The sequence below is a fragment of the Vitis riparia genome, chromosome 13 (genome assembly GCF_004353265.1).
Source record: "Vitis riparia cultivar Riparia Gloire de Montpellier isolate 1030 chromosome 13, EGFV_Vit.rip_1.0, whole genome shotgun sequence".
NCBI classification, from domain to species: Eukaryota; Viridiplantae; Streptophyta; class Magnoliopsida; order Vitales; family Vitaceae; genus Vitis; species Vitis riparia.
This window is the reverse complement of record NC_048443.1, coordinates 9,380,607-9,399,723: the sequence shown is the minus strand read 5'-3', so window position 1 is coordinate 9,399,723 and position 19,117 is coordinate 9,380,607. Positions and strand designations below refer to the sequence as shown.

General features: G+C 32.1%; 3 protein-coding genes across 5 annotated transcripts in view; 1 reads left to right on the top strand and 2 right to left on the bottom strand.

The window, feature by feature from the left end:
- LOC117927559 (mediator of RNA polymerase II transcription subunit 15a-like) overlaps nt 1-3,848 on the bottom strand; it is a 44,727-nt gene extending 40,879 nt beyond the window's left edge. The window contains exons 1-3 of one of the 2 annotated variants that reach the window (XM_034847124.1): nt 3,729-3,848; nt 2,496-2,599; nt 63-174 (exon numbers count right to left, since the gene is read on the bottom strand). In XM_034847124.1, coding sequence (XP_034703015.1) covers nt 63-174; nt 2,496-2,599; nt 3,729-3,791 — 279 coding nt within the window. In that variant the 5' untranslated portion in view covers nt 3,792-3,848. The remainder of the gene's footprint in view (nt 1-62; nt 175-2,495; nt 2,600-3,728) is intronic. The other variant, XM_034847123.1, reaches the window with a different exon arrangement.
- Nucleotides 3,849-7,553: 3,705 nt separating this feature from the next.
- Nucleotides 7,554-14,142, bottom strand: LOC117929187 (mediator of RNA polymerase II transcription subunit 15a-like). Of its 2 annotated transcripts, none has more exons than XM_034849440.1 (5): nt 13,864-14,142; nt 12,846-12,922; nt 11,717-11,828; nt 11,426-11,577; nt 7,554-7,808 (listed from the first exon to the last, which is right to left on the bottom strand). In XM_034849440.1, exons 1-5 carry the CDS (start codon nt 13,933-13,935, stop codon nt 7,802-7,804), a joined length of 420 nt encoding a protein of 139 aa, XP_034705331.1. In that variant the 5' UTR covers nt 13,936-14,142; the 3' UTR covers nt 7,554-7,801. The 2 variants fall into 2 exon arrangements, with proteins under 2 accessions (XP_034705331.1, XP_034705330.1); XM_034849439.1 differs by having other exon boundaries at nt 12,846-12,934; nt 13,864-14,138.
- Nucleotides 14,143-15,028: 886 nt separating this feature from the next.
- On the top strand, nt 15,029-17,764 carry LOC117927866 (pentatricopeptide repeat-containing protein At1g11290, chloroplastic). Its single transcript, XM_034847562.1, has one exon. It carries the CDS (start codon nt 15,068-15,070, stop codon nt 17,522-17,524), a length of 2,457 nt encoding a protein of 818 aa, XP_034703453.1. The 5' UTR covers nt 15,029-15,067; the 3' UTR covers nt 17,525-17,764.
- Nucleotides 17,765-19,117: the final 1,353 nt, after the last annotated feature.

Below are 19,117 nucleotides of genomic sequence, written 5' to 3'. Positions count from 1 at the left end.
ATACAAAAAATGCTCATAGGCCTTGAGGAATGGTTGAGTAAATACTAGCATGATGGATATACCTGGCTTGTGGCAGCAGAATAAATCTTTTCCTCAAACCTTTCAGCAATTTTCCTTAGCTCATGCAGTCCCTCTGGTCCATGAACAGGAAGATGTCTCTTCAATGTGTCCATGCTAGACATAAAAAAACATCAAATTGTGATAAATTATTGTCATGTAATCATTGCAAAGTTTTAAAAACAAAAAAAATAAAACTCTTCAATAGGAAATCATGCTAGTTGTGCACTGACCATGTCACATAAATTTCCAACCAGAAAACAATATTGCATGAAACAAGGAATTTATAGTAAATAGAATATTTTTATTAAAGGAAAGGGACTATCATCCCATAATAAGAGAGGGTTTGAGAGTAAGACAACCAGAAAGCTGGTTAACTAATAGGATTCCATGCTTGCATCCCTTCCTTTGAACAAGTCAAACACAAAAGATTGTCTCCTGCAATTTACTCCAGGTTCTAATACCTTTTTTCTCGTTCCTGTTTTGTAATGATCATACTTGAACTTCCTCATGTATTGATTTTTAATGTACCTAACATGCTCACAAGAACTTATTGTGTCTTGCCTGGCTTAAACTCCCAAATACAAGAATCAATGAAATTCAATTATATTCCCCCAAACAATTCATGGAATTCCAGTAATTAGACCAAGGATTAAAGCAAGTTCTTTGGTCACTATACTTATTTCTTGCCAATAGGAGAAACTGGTTTGGAGGCTAGAGGTCAAGAATATTTTTATACCACCTATGTAGACTAGCTTAACCTAGACTAATATTGCTTTTGTTAGAATATAATATACAATATGGGTCCAATTCTTGATACCTTAAAACTTTGACGAAAATTGATTACTTAACAGTATCATATTTTAGGTTATTCAAAGGTCTCGAGTTGAAATCACTCCCCCATTTATTTATTTGTCTAATTATGTGTAATCACAAATGTATGATTTATCTACCACTACTATGATTTGGGAGGGTTGAGATTTGTTTGCTACCACCATGATTTATGTCTCTCATGGCAGGTATAGGGCCACATGCATGCAATAGAAAATGTGTGATTTGTCTGTTACTACTACTATAGTTTGTCTCTCACACCCAAGGTGGGTACAGGAACGTGTTTGAGGGGGGTGTTACAACATGATATACGTTTGTCTATCACTATTTCAATTTGAGAGGTGTGTGATCATACATGATCACAAATGTGTGATTTCTTTGTCACTATTGTGGTTTTTGAGTCTCATAACGAGAATGGTCCATATGTGTGTGATCATAGCATGGGGACTCATGAAAAGGATGTTGGAGCATGATTATGGATCCAAATTTTAAAAGCTTAAACTTAATGACTTGAGAACCTTGCGGAATACCAAATCATCATGCTAGCATTGCCATATGAATAGCCACATCATACAACTAGGCTGTTCATGATCATTTGTACATGTGTTCTAGATCACCTTCAAAGCTGAATATACCATTCTATAAAAAAAGAGGACTGTTCTACTGTACAAGCACCAGAATGGTCTCATTAAGACCCAAGTGCAGAGGATAAATGCATATCAGTGACAACTTCAAAATCAAATATATGGTGGCATAATCAACTATGACGAAAAGGTTTTTATCAACAACAACAAGGAATAAGTTGCTTCATTTCTTTCTAAATTTTTCCCCTATCATCACTCTTTCTTCTGTCAAGAATCTTTTAAATGATTTAATAATTTTTATATAATGTGTAATTACACAGAGTGAGGCTAAGATACAGGCATCCTCATTTTCTTGCCACAACCTCTCCTCCTTATTTGGCAATATTACAGTACATTCTTTATATTCTGCACCTATGAAATTCTAACTGACATCACCTTCATCAGTTAAAATTGAAAGCTAATAGTCAATAAAATATAAGGCGAGAAAATGTGAAATTTCAAAAGGAACACTTGCACAAATCAAAATATTTTTTAGCTCAAAACTTCAAAATATAAAAACAAGCAAAATGAAATTGTACATGCATCCAAATACAAGCCAAGAGAAATGTGAAACTTCAAAAGGAATACTTGCACAAATCAAAATATGTTCTCAAAACTTCGAAATGTAAAACCACACAAAATGAAATTGTACATGCATCCAAATACAAGCCAAAAATATTCATTTTAACAAGAGCTCAGACAAATTTAGCTGCTTCCCCAGTAATCTTTCTGAAAGAAAATTTGACTGTATCTTTATTGTCTTAAAAACAAATAACCTCTTGGAATTTAAAGATTAATGAATCATGTATCTTTAAGCAAAGTCTAAAATACAAGTAAAAAGGAATTTGTGTATCCAAGAACAGTAGTTTCAAACCCTAACCAATATCAAGAATTCCTATTGAAAAGCAGTTTTAAGTTCCAACACTAGAAATTTCCCAAGATCCTCAAAACATTTGCATTTGGTAATTGAAATAAAACACTCACATTTTATTGACAATCCTATGGCGTGAATCAGCAGAAAGATGAGTCTTCCAATCACCTCTATCCATGACAGGTTCAGCCTGAGCAGGTCTCTGATTATTTGTGTCCTTTAATTCCCAATTCCAAAATAAAGAAAATAAAATGAGGAAAAAAAAACTTATAAATTTCCTGTACAAAAAAGAACCTGAGAAAGAAAATCAAAGAATCACATCGTGGTATTTAAAAGAAGTGAATTATCCATTTCCTCCAATGAAAAAAAAATTCAAATAAAAAGCAAGAAAGAAAATCATGCCACGATAATAAAAAGAAATGAGTAATCAGTTTTCATATTCCCTGCTGAACAAAAAATTGGAAGTGAAACCCAAGAAATCTGAAACGATATTAAAATGAATAGAATAATAAAAAAAATTGAAAATAAAACCAAAGAAACGAAAACTACACCATGATATAAAAATGAATTGAATAATCAGTTTTTTTATCATGGATAAAAAACCCCTAAGGAAACCCAAGAATGAGACTGTACCACAATCTTTCAATGAATTGTATCATTGATTTTCTCTGATGAATTAAAAATAAAAATAAAAATAAATAAATAAAACTTAAAAAAAAATCTGAGGATAAACCATACAAGAAGGTAATCATGCCATGATGTTAAAATCAATTGAATTATCGGTTTTCTCTACTGAATCGGAAATTGAAAAAGAAACCCAAGAAAGAAAATCACGCCATGATATTTAAATGAATTAGATAATCTGTTTTCTCAAGCATATCAAAAACTGAAAATGAAAGCCAGAAAGAAAACCACGCGATGATATTGAAATCAAGTGAATTATTACTTTTCTCTTCTTTATCAAAAATGCAAAATGAAACCCTAGAAACTACGCTCTGATATTAAAACGAATAGAAATAGTCAGTTATCCCTATTGAATCAAAAATGGAAAATGAAATCGAAAAGAGGAAATCACGCCCTGAGTCGAATTGAATCAAATTATCTGCCTTCTCTACTGAATCAAAAATTGAAAATGAAACCCAAAAAGGAAAATGACGCCATGGTATTCACGCGAATTGAATAATCAGTTCTTTACGGAGTCATTAAAATAAATAAATAATCGAAGAAAAAAAAAAAGAAACGAATGAAATAATCAGCTTTTTCCATTGAATCAAAATAGAGAAAGAAAATCAGTGCATGATATCGAATGAAGTGAAATGAAAAAAAAAATGAAAATAAGAAGGAACCTGGGACTGGGAATGAGAGGGCGGTTTCAGCGAAACCCTAGCCTTTCTGATTCGGAATGTCATCGCTTTGATGCTCTAAGCTAAATTATTTTTTGCTTATGATAGATGCAGACTACGAAAAACTCTTCGCCTTGCGGAGAAATGAATGGCACCTACGAATTTTTATTAATAAATAAATAAATAAACAAATAAAAACCCATGTCATGGGTTATGTGGAAGGCCGGACAATAAAATTATATTATATAATTTTTTAAAATTATCCACTTACATGTCATTCACCCTTGATATTTTGACTAAATACACCTATAAATTTCATAAAATTTCAAATAAGGTATGTGAATGAAATTAATTATTAATAAAATTAATATTATATAATTTTTTAATAAAAATATAAAATGACAAATTAAATAAGGCCTCATTTTGATTGTAATGGAATAATATAGGCCCAACTTATGGGACATCTGAGTTAATTAGGAAAGAAATTCTTATAAGAACCCAGGTATGATAAACCTAAAATGGTTCCCATTTTGCTCTTGGAGAGGAGTGGATCAATTAAATCTCGTCACTACGCTCTCTTTTCTCATCCATTTTTTCGAGAATTAAAGCATCTCTTTAAAATCTCCTATTTTTTTCATCATTGATGAATAAATGAAAAGAAGGTGTTTGCAGCTTCGACATTTGGAATTTGTTAGCAATTAAGATGTAAAATTCTTAAAAATATAACATGATGTAATAGATTTGGAATTTATTGATATTTCAGTTTCACTTTTATCAATCCTTATTTCATGCATTACACTTTAATTATAAGCATTCTCGCTTAGCATATCTTGCATTGCACATAATTTAAGTATATTAGAAGTTGCACAATCATGAGTTCCTTACTTAATTCACAACTAGTTTGTGAATTTAGACAATCCATTTGACATTGTAGTGCATCACCTCCTAATTAGATAGATGGTCGATCTTTGGTATTGAGATAAGGTTGCTATGATGAGTACACTAACGTGTACAGTTACATATTAGACAAGATCTATGGTGAATCTTGAAGTAAGGCTATCAAATAATCATAGTTTCACCAAGTTGTTATGTTGTATTGTCTCTCAACCTTGAGAGGAGATTAAGTTTGTGTCAAAATTAATAGTGACTTTGATCTACGAGTGAGATTCTAAAGTGATCATATATTTCTTATGGATTGGATCATTGTTGATGAAAGTCGATATTAATAGGTATTATCAATAAAAACACCATGATATCTCATGGACTTTGAGATAGTGTGACTCCATGAAATGTGTATCATGAATTGTGTAGCATCATATAATAGGAGAATCTATAATTCAAGGATAACATAAGTAATCTTGAGAGGCTAATAGTTTTCACCTTGTTAGATTACGAACACTAATTGATGAAGAGACTATATACCGTGAATAACAAGTTACGGACTCAAACACTTAATGTCTTGTAGTAATATATATAAAGTATTTCAGTGCAATTGATTATCTATAATAGGATGTTGAGTCAACTTCAAAATTGGACTATGAGTGAGCTAGTATTATCCTATGGGTCCCACTTGGTCCTTGTTTAAACTCATATACCTTAATGACATGGTTTATGAGGGTTGGATTGGTTTTTGTTTTACTTATGTGCATAAATGCATTTTAGTAATTACACATGGTTGCATAGAGTAAGTAAACGACATCTTTGGATTTGGCTAACTGATTAATTTAAACCTAATTAGGCTAATTAGTCAATGATGACCCTTTTGGGTTATATTAAATATCTCAAACCTAAAGTCGGTTTAAGTCACTTAAGCCTAGTAGAAAACCAATAAATACTTCCTTAAAGGTTAAGACTTCATACTTTTATCATTCTATTCCTTTAGTCTCGAGAAAGAACCCTAGCCTCTAACCCACATATTTCCATTATCTCAGTGCCTAGACTTAAGAAAGAGTTATTGGGTGGAAGACTATTATGTTTACAAGATCTTCTACAATTTTGAAGTTTTTTAAACCAACAAGAATCTATGTAGGAACATATCTCAAGGATGACTTTAATCTCTAGATCTATAGTTTTATTTTTGGTTTTGAATACCATGTTTTCACCATGCTTAAATCTAGAGAGCATAATAGGATTTTATGCACCCTAATGATCTAGGGTCTAGGAACAAAGTAATCTAGGGTTACCTACATAAGAACCTTTAGGTAAGTAATCACTGAAAGATATTTTCAAAGAACATCTTTTAGTTATTTTAATTTGTTTTTACTTGTTATTTGAGAGTTAAAAAAAAAAGTAATTATATGAATATAAAGAACGATTAAAAATAAAGCATTACATTAAAACATGTTTAAAAATATAGAAAATAAGTTAAAAATATGTTATATTCCCAAATATGTTGTTATGTTATAAAACATTAAAGAACAATTTTCCAAAACAATGAGCTTATTTAGGATTTTATATAAATGTTTTTAAATCACAATGCTAAATAGACTCTTATGTGTTTGTTGAAATTTTCTCAATGACACTTTGGGTGTATTTGACCATGTTTTTCTAATGCTTCTTTTTAAAACATTAGAATTTTTAAAAATTATTTTTTTTTATATAAAAAAAAATTTTTAAATTATTTTTAAATCACAGTGCCAAATAGGCTATTACGTGTTTGTTGAAATTTTCTCAAATACATTTTGGACCGGTTTGGCAATGTTTTTTCAATGGTTATTTTCAAAATTTGTTTTTTAAATTAAAAAAACAAAAAAGAGTTTTTTTTAGTATTTTATAAAAATAAAGGTGTTCAACCAATTGCATTTAAAAATAATTCTTCTATTTTGATTTTGTAAAGACGTTGCAAATTCAATTTATACAATATTAATTAAATTTAATTCAAGTGATTAGAAATTAAAATAGTTTTGTGATTACAAATAAATTATAGAATAAACAGTTCTTAGTAAACCATGAACAATAATATTATAATAAAATCATAAATAATATTTTTTTCATTAAAAATATATATGTTAAAAAATATATGGATATTAATATCTTCATAAAAGCATAATTAAATTTTTTTTGTCAAAAATGGATGATAATAATTTAAAAATAATAATTGTTAATAATATTTTATTTAAAATGAATAACAAATAAATTTTAACTTTTTAAATATATAAATAAGTTAAATTTTCCATCACATGCATACATTTAGTACTCAATTATGAGCACAACATTCTGGAATGTTTTGATTTAATCTGTTATTAATTGGATCAAAAATTTTAATTTGAAATTATTCTTAAAAATTAAAAGGTTCATTAAAATTTTAAATTATTAATCATATATCACTTAATCTAGAATTTATTTGCCTAATGATAAAAATTAGAAAACATAGTTATGTGGTAGGAGAAACACTAAATTCAGAACTCATAATTTGATCTATTATTGTTTTGCCTAATGATCTATTTTTTCACATGGAGGAGACTCCATCAATATCTATCTAAAAAATAAAAAAAAATGGGGAAGAAAATATGGTTATTCATAGTAGAAGAGAAATAATAAAAACGTTCTACCCCAACTTTAGTCCATAAATTTCAAATATTAATTAAATTATTATTTGAATTTTAAATTATTTTTAAAAATTACTAAATTCATGAATAAATTCAACATATTGAGTGTTACTTAATTTGACGTTTGTTTTATAGAATGAAAAAATTTGTAAAAATATGATATATGCAAAAAAGAAATTAGCAAAGTCATTCAAAATGAATTTTGGTCTATAACTTTCTAATTTTATTGAGTTCAGTGACTTTCGGCATTATATCCAGTTTTATTTGGTATTGTTTGAAGAATATTTCCTCTCCAAGTTCCGGATTGATTAGTAAAAACTGCAACATTCCATATCAGCTTCCAACTACAAATCTAACATTTAACATTCAAACATCATATCAACATTTTATCAAGAAATCACATCATGCCTAGACTGAGTTGTTAGTTAGATTCTACATTTTACATTTCAAAATTCCATTTCCAGATCATAGTAGACCTATGAAATAACAAGGATAGCAGCAACTTCCAACCAACTCCATTTTCCAGTCTCAAAGTCTGCAAAATATAATGGTTAAGCAAATAATGAGAGATGACACATTTCTATGGTAAACACCTTTTACACCTATCTCATGCAGAAACATTACAACCAAAATTTCAGCTTTCCTCAAAAAATTAGCAATCAAAAAAATTCCAAAATTTAGAACAAAGATACCATTTTTCATGCATCTTAAGATCCCAAATTGAAGATGCAACATTTCTTTCTTAACACCAAGCCATATGAAAAGAGATTTAATCAGAACTGAAACAAAGGGAAGTGGATGAAGTTACATGAAAAAAAAAACTCTTATGTTATCTCTATTCTAAAGCTCTCATTTTGGCTAATAAACTATGATGCAAATATGAAAGGTGTAGAAATACCACACCAAATCTTACATAGACCAACATAGTTTATCTCCAAAAATATGTATTGTTATGCTTTAGACATATTTAGTTGCATCAAGTTAAGCATCTTTGGAATGATCCACTCCATATGTAGATCTTGCCCATAATGGTTCCTTGGCCCGTATGACTATAAAACATGCTTACATAGTTAAGAGAGGCCTACTACACGTAAAGTGTCAAAACCTTATTTTTCAATTTGTTGATGTGACATCTCACAATCACCTCCATACAAGTATGATGTCGTCGATCAACATGTCTTACAGAATATGAGATCAATTAAACACTCACTCAAACTCTTATACTAGGTCAGAGATAGTAATGACATATTCTCTCCCATATAAGCATTATCACTCTAAGCCCATGACCGCACAACTTTATAAAAGGTCAACCTACTTGAGAAGGGTTCATTACATGTAAAATGTTGGAAATTGATGTCCTTAACCAATATGAAAATTTTAAAATATTTATATTAGGGTCGTACTTTTAGTAGTCTGCTTACAAATATATTACAAATTAGGATGCAATATAAATCATTATAGGTAAGCACACTACTAAGATGTGTTATTAAACAATTTTCCCTTCACCCTCATGCCATTTAGCTTTGATCTAGTTGCTTTCCCAATAACTTTCCTGTACGTCACATCATTCATGACCATAGTCAACAAACTAACTTAGCATTACACCAATTCTCTACCTTATGACATAGTCAAAGGTCATATAAGGTATAAAAATAATCAAATATAGTGATCTATAAAAATTCATACAATGATGAAACAATGATCCATTCATTAACCTCCAATAGTATTAAATTCATGTTTTAATACAACTCTTTATCATGAACATATGTCATATTATCTTTAATATTGTAGAAATCTTTGGTTCAATGGCATTAAGCGCCTAACTCAAGTTTTCTATATGTTCATTAACTCAAAATGCCTTAATAATAATCCAAGTATATTATCTAAGTGCTTTACACTCATAATATTTCATCTTTGCTTGTTGTGCACAAACTCTCAAGGAAAAGCATTGCTACCATCACCCCCATACTCCTTCCCAAAATATCAAAAGAGTGATTTCCCCTTTGAATTTTTTTTGCATTTGTGCTATGCTTAAAAGCTCTCCAAGCCAGTCTATGTCTACAACACAAGATTCCAACAAGAGAAAGCACACATAGCAATAGATTTATGGGATAACTCTCCCCTAACTTGTATATTACTCTACATAGAATTATAAGAACAACTCAACCATCTCTCAAGTCTCAAGCAAGACTCCCACACTCTCTATTAGTGAGTTCCTAGTCTTAGAAAGGTTTGATAGCATACTATTATAGGCTAATTAGAACCAACCACTTCCCACCGACCTAAGAGCAAACACCTTTAAATTCAAATTCTAATTCAAATGTCTTAAGCTATCCTCAAGCTTCAACCATTTGCCATATGTTTATGCTTGCCTCTAATCTTACCACCTATGGTTGCATGCAATGCTTGCCCTTTGATTGCTTGCAAATGTTCCCAAGCACAATAGACCACCCTTGTCATTCCACCATCTTAGGGACTTAGTTGGTTCCTTGTACAAGTGTTTTTTACTTGGTGCTTGTTAGATTGTTTGGCTCGTGCTAGGAGTTTAGCACCATCACAACCTATCTCAACCCACTAGCATCAATTATGTAGTGCTAACAACCTCTTGCTTGGGCTTGTCCTAATGCCATGGTGTTCTCTTTATGCCATGGATAGTGTCAACTCATGCTTGTTGTTCAACCCTCCCTTATGTATAGGCAAACCTTATGCATCATCAAGCCTTTTGCTTGTCTCTAGGCAGCTAATGTGTCTCAAGCCCCATCTTGGCCCACATGCTAGCACATGGCCTATTTCTAAATTGGCCCATGTATGTGCCAAGCATGCTGATCAGTCTCACCTGAAGCAACCATGCTCATCTATGTGCCACAATGGCACCCTATGTCATTGTGCCCATGAGTTACACCATGCCCTATTCCATGTGTGTGTGCTTAGCAAGGGTCATCATCATCACCCCTTGATCATGCCTAGAGCTCGCCCCTCATTATGCTCTTAATGTGGCATAGGTCATGCCATCCTTACCACCTTTGAGCCAACCACCCTCTTTATAAAAAACATTATGAGCCATTTCCAAAATACCAGAAGGACGCATCATAGGTTCTTAAATAGGCATAATAAATTTTCCAAAAAAATAAAAAATCTAAAAAATCATAATTCCACATGGAACCCCTTCTTAAGGCCTTTTCTTTGAAGGAAAATACCAGCTAGGTAAAATCCAATAATTAAATTTTGGCCTAGCCAAGTCAAGGTGCCCCACATGGTAGTCCACATGTTGCGTATTGCCCTTTTGAGCAACCACCAAGCCTTTGACATGATCTCTCATCAAACCTTGGTCATCGGCTTGCCTTGTTGAATAGGAACTCATGGGTGCAAAGTGCCATCTGATGAGGCCTTGATACCGCATCATCCAAGTAAAGATGTTGATACACAACCCTATCCCTACCCCCTAACCCAATCCAAAGGAAAGGGAAAAAAAAAAAAGCAATAAGCCACTCCCATACCCACCCCTCCTTTGCACTTCTAGGAGCTTAGATTATAGACCATTGCTCCAATCAATTCCATACTTCTTTCCATAACCCTATCGTCCAACCCAAGGGAAGGGGGACAAAGAAATAGTAGAAAGTTGCTTTTATACCCACTCCTCCTTTGTGCTTCCAAGAGCTCAAAATCATAGACCATTTTGATACAAATTATCCTTCATAGATTAGGAGTCCGTTTGGCAGTGTATTTAAAAAATACTTTTAACCTAAAAAGTATTTTTGAAAAAATATCAAGTGTTTGGCAAAATTTAGAAAATACTTGTAAAAATTTGAAAAATCACTTACAATATTTCCTGAAGAAACACTTGATAGGTGATTCTCCTAAAAATACTTCGAGTAGAAACACTATGAAATGCACTTGAAGCTCAAAAGGAAAGTGTAATCATGATAATAGAAAAAATAATTATATACAAGGGTACACACAAGATATATTTATGAGTTAGCAAAATTTCTATTATTACATTTCATAAAAGCAAAATTTCCATCATTGCATTTCATAAAAGCAAAATTTCCGTTGTTCATTTCATAAAAGGAACATTTCCATTGTTGCACTTCATAAAAGCAAAATTCCGATTGCAGCATTTCAAAAAAGCACATTGTTCCTTCATGTTGTTACCTGGATCTGAGGGATTCTTTGATAGCAGAGAATTTCTGGTCATCAGAGGATCTGTTGCCATCAGAGGACTTTTTGCTTTGAGCAGCATAATTGGTTTTAGCCAAACCCTCCAATGTCAGCAACTTCGCAGCTAGTCTCCGCAGGTAATCATACTGAATTAGAAATAAAAATAATATTATTTCATCAAATAATTTAAAAATAATATCAAGTTTCACATTATGATCTTTTATACTAAGATATGCTCATAGGTCATGAGGAATGGTTGAGTAAATACTAGTATGATGTATATACCCTGCTTGTGGCAGCAGAATAATGCTTTTCCTCAAACCTTTCAGCAAGATTCCTTAGCTGATGCAGTTGCTCTGGTCCAGAAACAGGAACAACTCTCTTCAATGTGTCCATGCTAGACATACAAAACATTAAATTGTAATGGGTTATTATCATGCAATCATTGAAAAGTTTTCATCAGAAAAAACTCCCAAATTCATGCTCACAATAACTTATTGTGTCTTGCCTGGCTTAAACTTTTAGGAAAATTAGTAACTTAACACAGTATTAGATTTTAGGTTAATTAGAGGACTCAAGTTTAAGTCACCTTGGGATGTGTGATTTGTTTGCTACCACTACAGTTTATGCCTCTCATGGCAGGTATAGGGCCACCCATGTGTAATCGCTTTTGTGTGATTTGTCTATCATGTGTATAGGACCCACATGTGTGATTTGTCTATCACTACCACTATAGTTTGTCTATCACTCCCAAGGTGGGATGGGGACGTGTGTGATGGGGGTGTTACAGCATGATATGCATTTGTCTATCACTAATGTGATTTGAGAGGCGTGTGATCTTACATGATCACAAATATGTGATTTCTTTGTAATTATTGTGGTTTGTGCCTCTAAGAATGGGTATGTTCATATTTGTGTGATCATAGTATGAGGACGCATGTGAAAGGATGTCAAAGAATGATATATCTTGTGGGTTCAAATCCTAACAGCTTCAATGTAACATAGATTTCATTACTTCTACTACTTGTATCACATCATGTCAAGGTGGAATACTAAATCATCATGCTAGCATTGTCAGATGAATAGTCTTATCATACAACTAGATTATTCATGATAATTTGTACATGTGTTCTAGATCACCTTCAAAGCTGAATGTAATGTTCTAGAAAAAGGAGAACTGTTTACCTGCTTCCCCAGTAACCTTTCTGACAGAAAATTTGACTGTATCTTTATTGTCTTAAAAACAAATAACCCCATGGAATTGAAAGATTAATTCAAGCATTATGTATTAAAAAAGGTGTAGATTCAAACCCTAACCAATCTCAAGAATTCGTATTGAATTAAATTCCAACAATAGAAATTTTCCAAAGATGCCCGAGTCATTTACATTTGGTAATTGAAATAAAACACTCACATGTAGTTGACAATCCTCTGGCGGGCATCAGGTGGAACATGAGCCCTCCAATCACCTCCATCCATGACAGGTTCAGCCTGAGCAGGTCTCTGATTAGAATGGACAGAATTATTTGTCTCTTTAATGAATAAAAAATTTAAAATGAAAACCAAAAAAGAAAATCATGCCCTGGTAATAAAATGAATTGAATAATCAGTTTTCATATCCTCTGCTGAATCAAAAATTGAGATTGAAACCCAAATAAATTGAACAATTATTTCTCTCATGAATCAAACACTCAAAAGGAAATCCAAGAATGAATTGAATCATTAGTTTTCTCCAGAGAATAAAAAAAACTGAGGACAAACCCAAGAAAAAAATCATGCCATGATATTAAAATGAATTGAATTATCAGTTTTCTCCACTGAATCAGAAATTGAAAAAGAAACCCAAGAAAGAAAATCACGCCATGATACTTAAATGAATTGGTTAATCTGTTTTCTCTAGTGAATTAGAAATTGAAAATGAAATCCAAGAAAGAAAACCACGATATAATATTGAAATCAAGGGAATTATTAGTTATCTCTTCTGTATAAAAAATGGAAAATAAAACCCTAGAAAGAATGCTAAGCTCTGATATTAAAATGAATAGAAATAGACAGTTTTCCCTAGCGAATCAAAAATGGAAAATGAAATACAAAAAAGAAAATCACGCCCTGAATCGAAATGAATCGAGTTATTGGCCTTCTCTGCTGAATCAAAAGTTGAAAATGAAACCCAAACAAGAAAATGACGCCATGGTATTTAAGTGAATTAAATAATCAAAGAAAGAAAATCAGGAGATGATATCGAAATGAGTTGAATCATCAGTTTCACTACTGAATCAAAAAGAAAAAAAGAAGAAACCTAAGAAAGAAAACGAATGGAATATTCATCTTTCTCTATTGAATCAAATATTGAGAAAGAAAATCAGTGCATGATATTGAATGAAGTGAAATGAAGAAAAAAAAAACAAAAAGAGGAGAAAGTAAGAAGGAACCTGGGGCCGGAAGCGAAAGGGATGACACAATGGTCGTAATGAAACCCCAAATTTTCTGGTTGGGAATGCCATGGCGGTGATGGTCCGGGCTAAAAGCTTTTGCTTCTGGGAGAAGTAAACTAGGAATACTGGAAACTAGCAAATAGCACCAAGTCGATTTATCAATGGCGTTGATGCTCTGCAGTGCCGGCAATAGCAATAGCACTCGTCAATGCAGTGCCGGCAAGGATAGATTTCCACCTTCAAACTGGTCTGTAGAAAACACTGGTTTCAGTTTTCAGTAACAGAAACTGTTTTCTTTTCCGTTTTCTGTGTGACAGACGCTGTTCACAACTGTTTTTTAAAGCATGTCCTATCTTTTGCATAATAAACAAAAACAACATTTTTGATCGATTTTAAAGGATATTGATTTTACGAATATATCAAAAAAAAAAAAAAATCATTGGATTCGAGTTTTAAACAATGAAAAAATATACAAAAATGTTAATTAATGGATATATTTTATCAGAAATTTTTATCGAAATGTATTAATATTGAATATATCGGGATATATCTTGATATTTTAAATTTTGTTTATAAAAAATGTAAAAGTCAAATTTTTATTTTTAAAACTAGAAAAGGTTCTAATATTTGCTAAGAAAATTAAAAAAAATAATAATTATATGAATATAAAAATAATTAAAAATAAAATAAAAAGAATTATTTTTAGAACATATTTAAAAATATAGAACATATATGAAAAACATTTTAGATTCCCAATTAACCTAGTAAAATATTATAAAATTATTTTTAAAAATTAAAAATTTCTTTTGAACAAAATTAGTCCCATTTGAAAAATATAGTCAAACAGTTTTATATTTTCTTTTTATATTAAAAATCGGTGAAAGTAACTTTTACTTGTTTTTTAAAAGTTATTTTTTATTTTATTTTATTTTTTAAAATTGTTTTTAAATAACAACTAAAAAAATTTTTAAATAATTTTTTATTTTAAAAAATAGAAAACTGTTTTTAAAAATAAAAAATTGTTTTTAAAACATCATGATGATATTGTTCTGTATTTTATAAAGAATAAAAAAAATGTTTTGAAAACAGTTTCAATCAAATGCACGTGAATATATATATGAGTGAGAGGCCTGACTTCAATGGCGCTAGCCATTTGGCAATTTCGATTTCCCCACCCATTCCAGAGAGCAAAAGAAGGAGAATGAGCTCACACCCTCTCTCCTTCACCCCTCTTCGCCGCATCCCAACCAACACACTGCCGCTACCACCACCATCACCTACCTCCAATCTCCACCGCACTCCATCCTCAAGAACCTACATCCCTTCTCACGTGTACAAGCACCCCTCAGCCATACTCCTCGAGCTCTGTACTTCCATGAAAGAACTCCACCAATTCATCCCCCTCATCATCAAGAACGGTCTCTATTCGGAGCATTTGTTCCAGACCAAACTTGTCAGTTTGTTCTGCAAATTCGGTAGCCTCCATGAGGCTGCTCGAGTTTTCCAACCCATTGAGGACAAAATCGATGAGCTTTACCACACAATGCTCAAAGGGTACGCCAGGAATTCTTCATTGGACGATGCCGTGTCCTTTTTCTGTAGAATGAGGTACGATGGTGTGAGGCCTGTTGTTTATAATTTTACTTATTTGTTGAAAGTTTGTGGCGATAATGCGGACCTTAGAAAGGGTAAGGAGATTCACTGTCAGTTGATTGTTAATGGTTTTGCGTCGAATGTGTTTGCGATGACTGGTGTTGTGAATATGTATGCCAAATGTAGGCTTGTTGAGGAAGCGTATAAGATGTTTGATAGAATGCCTGAGAGGGACTTGGTTTGCTGGAACACGATTATTTCCGGCTATGCGCAAAATGGGTTTGGGAAAACTGCTTTGGAATTGGTTTTGCGAATGCAGGAGGAGGGAAAAAGGCCTGATTCCATCACCATTGTTAGTATTCTGCCTGCTGTAGCGGATATGGGATCACTGAGAATTGGCAGGTCGATTCATGGGTATAGTATGAGAGCTGGGTTTGAGTCGTTTGTGAATGTGTCTACTGCTTTGGTGGACATGTATTCAAAATGTGGTTCAGTGGGCACAGCTCGGTTGATTTTTGATAGGATGACTGGTAAGACTGTGGTTTCATGGAATTCCATGATTGATGGGTATGTGCAAAATGGAGATCCTGGGGCAGCTATGGAGATTTTTCAGAAGATGATGGATGAACAGGTGGAAATGACCAATGTTACCGTTATGGGCGCTTTACATGCCTGCGCTGATTTGGGTGATGTTGAGCAGGGAAGGTTCGTTCATAAATTATTGGATCAGTTGGAACTTGGGAGTGATGTTTCTGTGATGAACTCTTTGATTTCCATGTATTCCAAGTGTAAAAGAGTTGACATTGCTGCGGAGATATTTGAAAACTTGCAGCATAAGACCCTTGTTTCTTGGAATGCAATGATATTAGGTTATGCGCAAAATGGGCGCATAAATGAGGCTATAGATTATTTTTGCAAGATGCAATTGCAGAATATCAAACCAGATTCATTCACAATGGTGAGTGTGATTCCTGCTCTTGCAGAGTTATCGGTGTTACCACAAGCAAAGTGGATCCATGGTCTTGTGATAAGAACTTGTTTGGACAAGAATGTTTTTGTGGCTACTGCTCTTGTGGACATGTATGCAAAATGTGGGGCCGTTCACACTGCAAGGAAGCTCTTTGACATGATGGATGAGCGGCATGTCACAACTTGGAATGCTATGATAGATGGGTATGGGACACATGGGCTTGGAAAAGCTGCATTAGAACTGTTTGAAAAGATGAAAAAGGAGGTCATCAAACCAAATGAGGTGACATTTTTATGTGTTCTCTCAGCTTGCAGTCACTCAGGCTTGGTAGAAGAGGGATTCCAATATTTTGGCAGCATGAAGAAAGATTATGGCTTGGAGCCTGCAATGGATCACTATGGAGCCATGGTTGACCTGCTTGGTCGAGCCAACCGGCTCAATGAGGCTTGGGATTTCATTCAAAAGATGCCTATCGAGCCTGCGATTAGCGTTTTTGGTGCCATGTTGGGGGCTTGCAGGATTCACAAAAATGTTGAGTTGGGGGAGAAGGCTGCAAACAGAATATTTGACCTAGACCCAGATGACGGTGGGTACCATGTGCTGCTTGCTAATATATATGCCACTGCTTCAATGTGGGACAAAGTTGCAAGAGTGAGAACAACAATGGAGAAGAAAGGGATTCAGAAAACCCCTGGGTGGAGTGTTGTAGAATTGCAAAATGAGGTTCACATTTTCTACTCTGGAACTACAAGCCATCCCCAGGCCAAAAAAATCTATGCTTTCCTCGAGACACTTGGAAATAGGATCAAAGCTGCTGGTTACATGCCAGACACCAATTCAGTTCATGATGTGGAAGATGTTGTTAAGGAGCAGTTACTCAATAGCCATAGTGAGAAGCTGGCTATTGCATTTTCACTTCTAAATACCAGCCCAGGTACAACCATACACCTACGCAAGAATCTCAGGGTCTGTGGTGACTGCCATAACGCGACGAAATACATTTCACTCGTGACCAAGCGAGAAATCATAGTGAGGGATATGCGCCGTTTTCATCACTTCAAGGATGGAACCTGTTCTTGTGGAGATTATTGGTGAATTGGTCTTTGCAAGAATCCTGACTCCTGAGTAGCAACCATTTGGGTGTGTTGACATGAAGTTTCCACTCAAATTTTGTGATCTTTGACAACTTGGAAACGTCATCAATTTATTGAGCTGCATCTCCAGAGGTACTGAAAGCTCCAACATTTATTGATTTATTTCTCACCTTCTACACTGATAAATTTGTTGTAAGATTGACCACATTATTGTCTATATATTTATTCTGCCTTTTACACCTACTGTACATGATTCTTTGTTATGCATTGTAATGAAATGTACTGATGTATTTTACCACTTTTCAGTCACATAATTCATTGAAGCAAATACCTTTTTCTCCAGCATCTTAAGTCATGGTTTGTTCCCAAAAAGTTTAAGGGAAAATACGAAGGAAAGAAAACAGAGAGGAAAAATAGAAGAAAAGAAAGAATGGAGAATAAACAAATTCAAAATCACTAAATTATTTTGATAAATTACTTCAAAGTCATTTTACTTATTTAACTCTTCCATATAATAATTAAATAATTTAAATATATATAAATTTTTTACTAATTTTAATTTTATTTGACTTTTTTTTTTTCATAATAAAACCAAAGATGAAATAAATTTACAAAAAAAATTACAGTAAAATCAATCTATTATATAACATATTTGGGAAATATGGCCCTATTTAGTCCCTTTATGTCCTATAGGAATAAGGGATGTGAACATTTAGGCTAGTGACATTTTGAGTGAAAATACGAGGGAAATAAAAAAATATATATGAGAAAAAGAAAAAGAAAAAGAAGTAGAATTAACATTAATAAATTGTTTTAATATGTTCATTTGAATTTATTTAATTCATTTTTCATCTTCTATATAAAAATTAAATAATTTAAAAATATGTCATTTTTATTTAATTTTATTTACATTTGATTTTTTATATACATATTTTCCTTTATTTATTTATTTTTTTACTTTGTACTTATACGAGAATCAAACATAATTCTAAATTTTAAATTGTATCTTTATTTGTTAAGACATGACTTCCATGTGACACGAATTATAATAAATATATTATTTTAATATGATAATTCAAACTTATTTATTCATTTTTCTTCTTCTATATAAAGATTAAATTATTAAAATATATATATTTTATTTAATTTATGTATCATAAGTTTTTAATATCCTAAAAATAAATAGAAAAAATATACATATACATATGTGTATATACTAGAAACACGAATTTCATAAAAGATACTGTTATTTAAAGAGTTAAATTATATTATTATACCATATTAAAACATTAAGGGGGTGTTTGGTACGTAGAATAGGGAATGAAAATGAATATTTTATTTTCATTCCTATTTCTTAGTGGAATGAAATGAATTTAATGATTCAATTTATAACATTTGGATGAACTTAGAAATGCAAGATTTGAATGATTATTTGTTTCCATTCTAATATTTGATAATAACATGAATGGAAATGAAAAAGAAATAAATTTACAATAATATCCTTACATATAATTTAAAATAATTTAAAAAATAATAATAAAAAATTTTGAGAGGTTTTTTGTTATTAAATAATAAGACTAAATATATATATATA

What these genes read in the sequence shown, in the direction of transcription:
- LOC117927866 (XM_034847562.1), top strand. Translation starts at nt 15,068, where the DNA reads ATGAGCTCACACCCTCTCTCCTTCACCCCTCTTCGCCGCATCCCAACC.
- LOC117929187 (XM_034849439.1), bottom strand. Translation starts at nt 13,935, where the DNA reads ATGGCATTCCCAACCAGAAAATTTGGGGTTTCATTACGACCATTGTGT. An exon ending in CCTTTCGCTTCCGGCCCCAG is followed by an intron (nt 12,935 to 13,863) that starts GTTCCTTCTTAC and finishes CATTCTAATCAG; the next exon opens with AGACCTGCTCAGGCTGAACC. An exon ending in CAGAGGATTGTCAACTACAT is followed by an intron (nt 11,829 to 12,845) that starts GTGAGTGTTTTA and finishes TTGTATGTCTAG; the next exon opens with CATGGACACATTGAAGAGAG.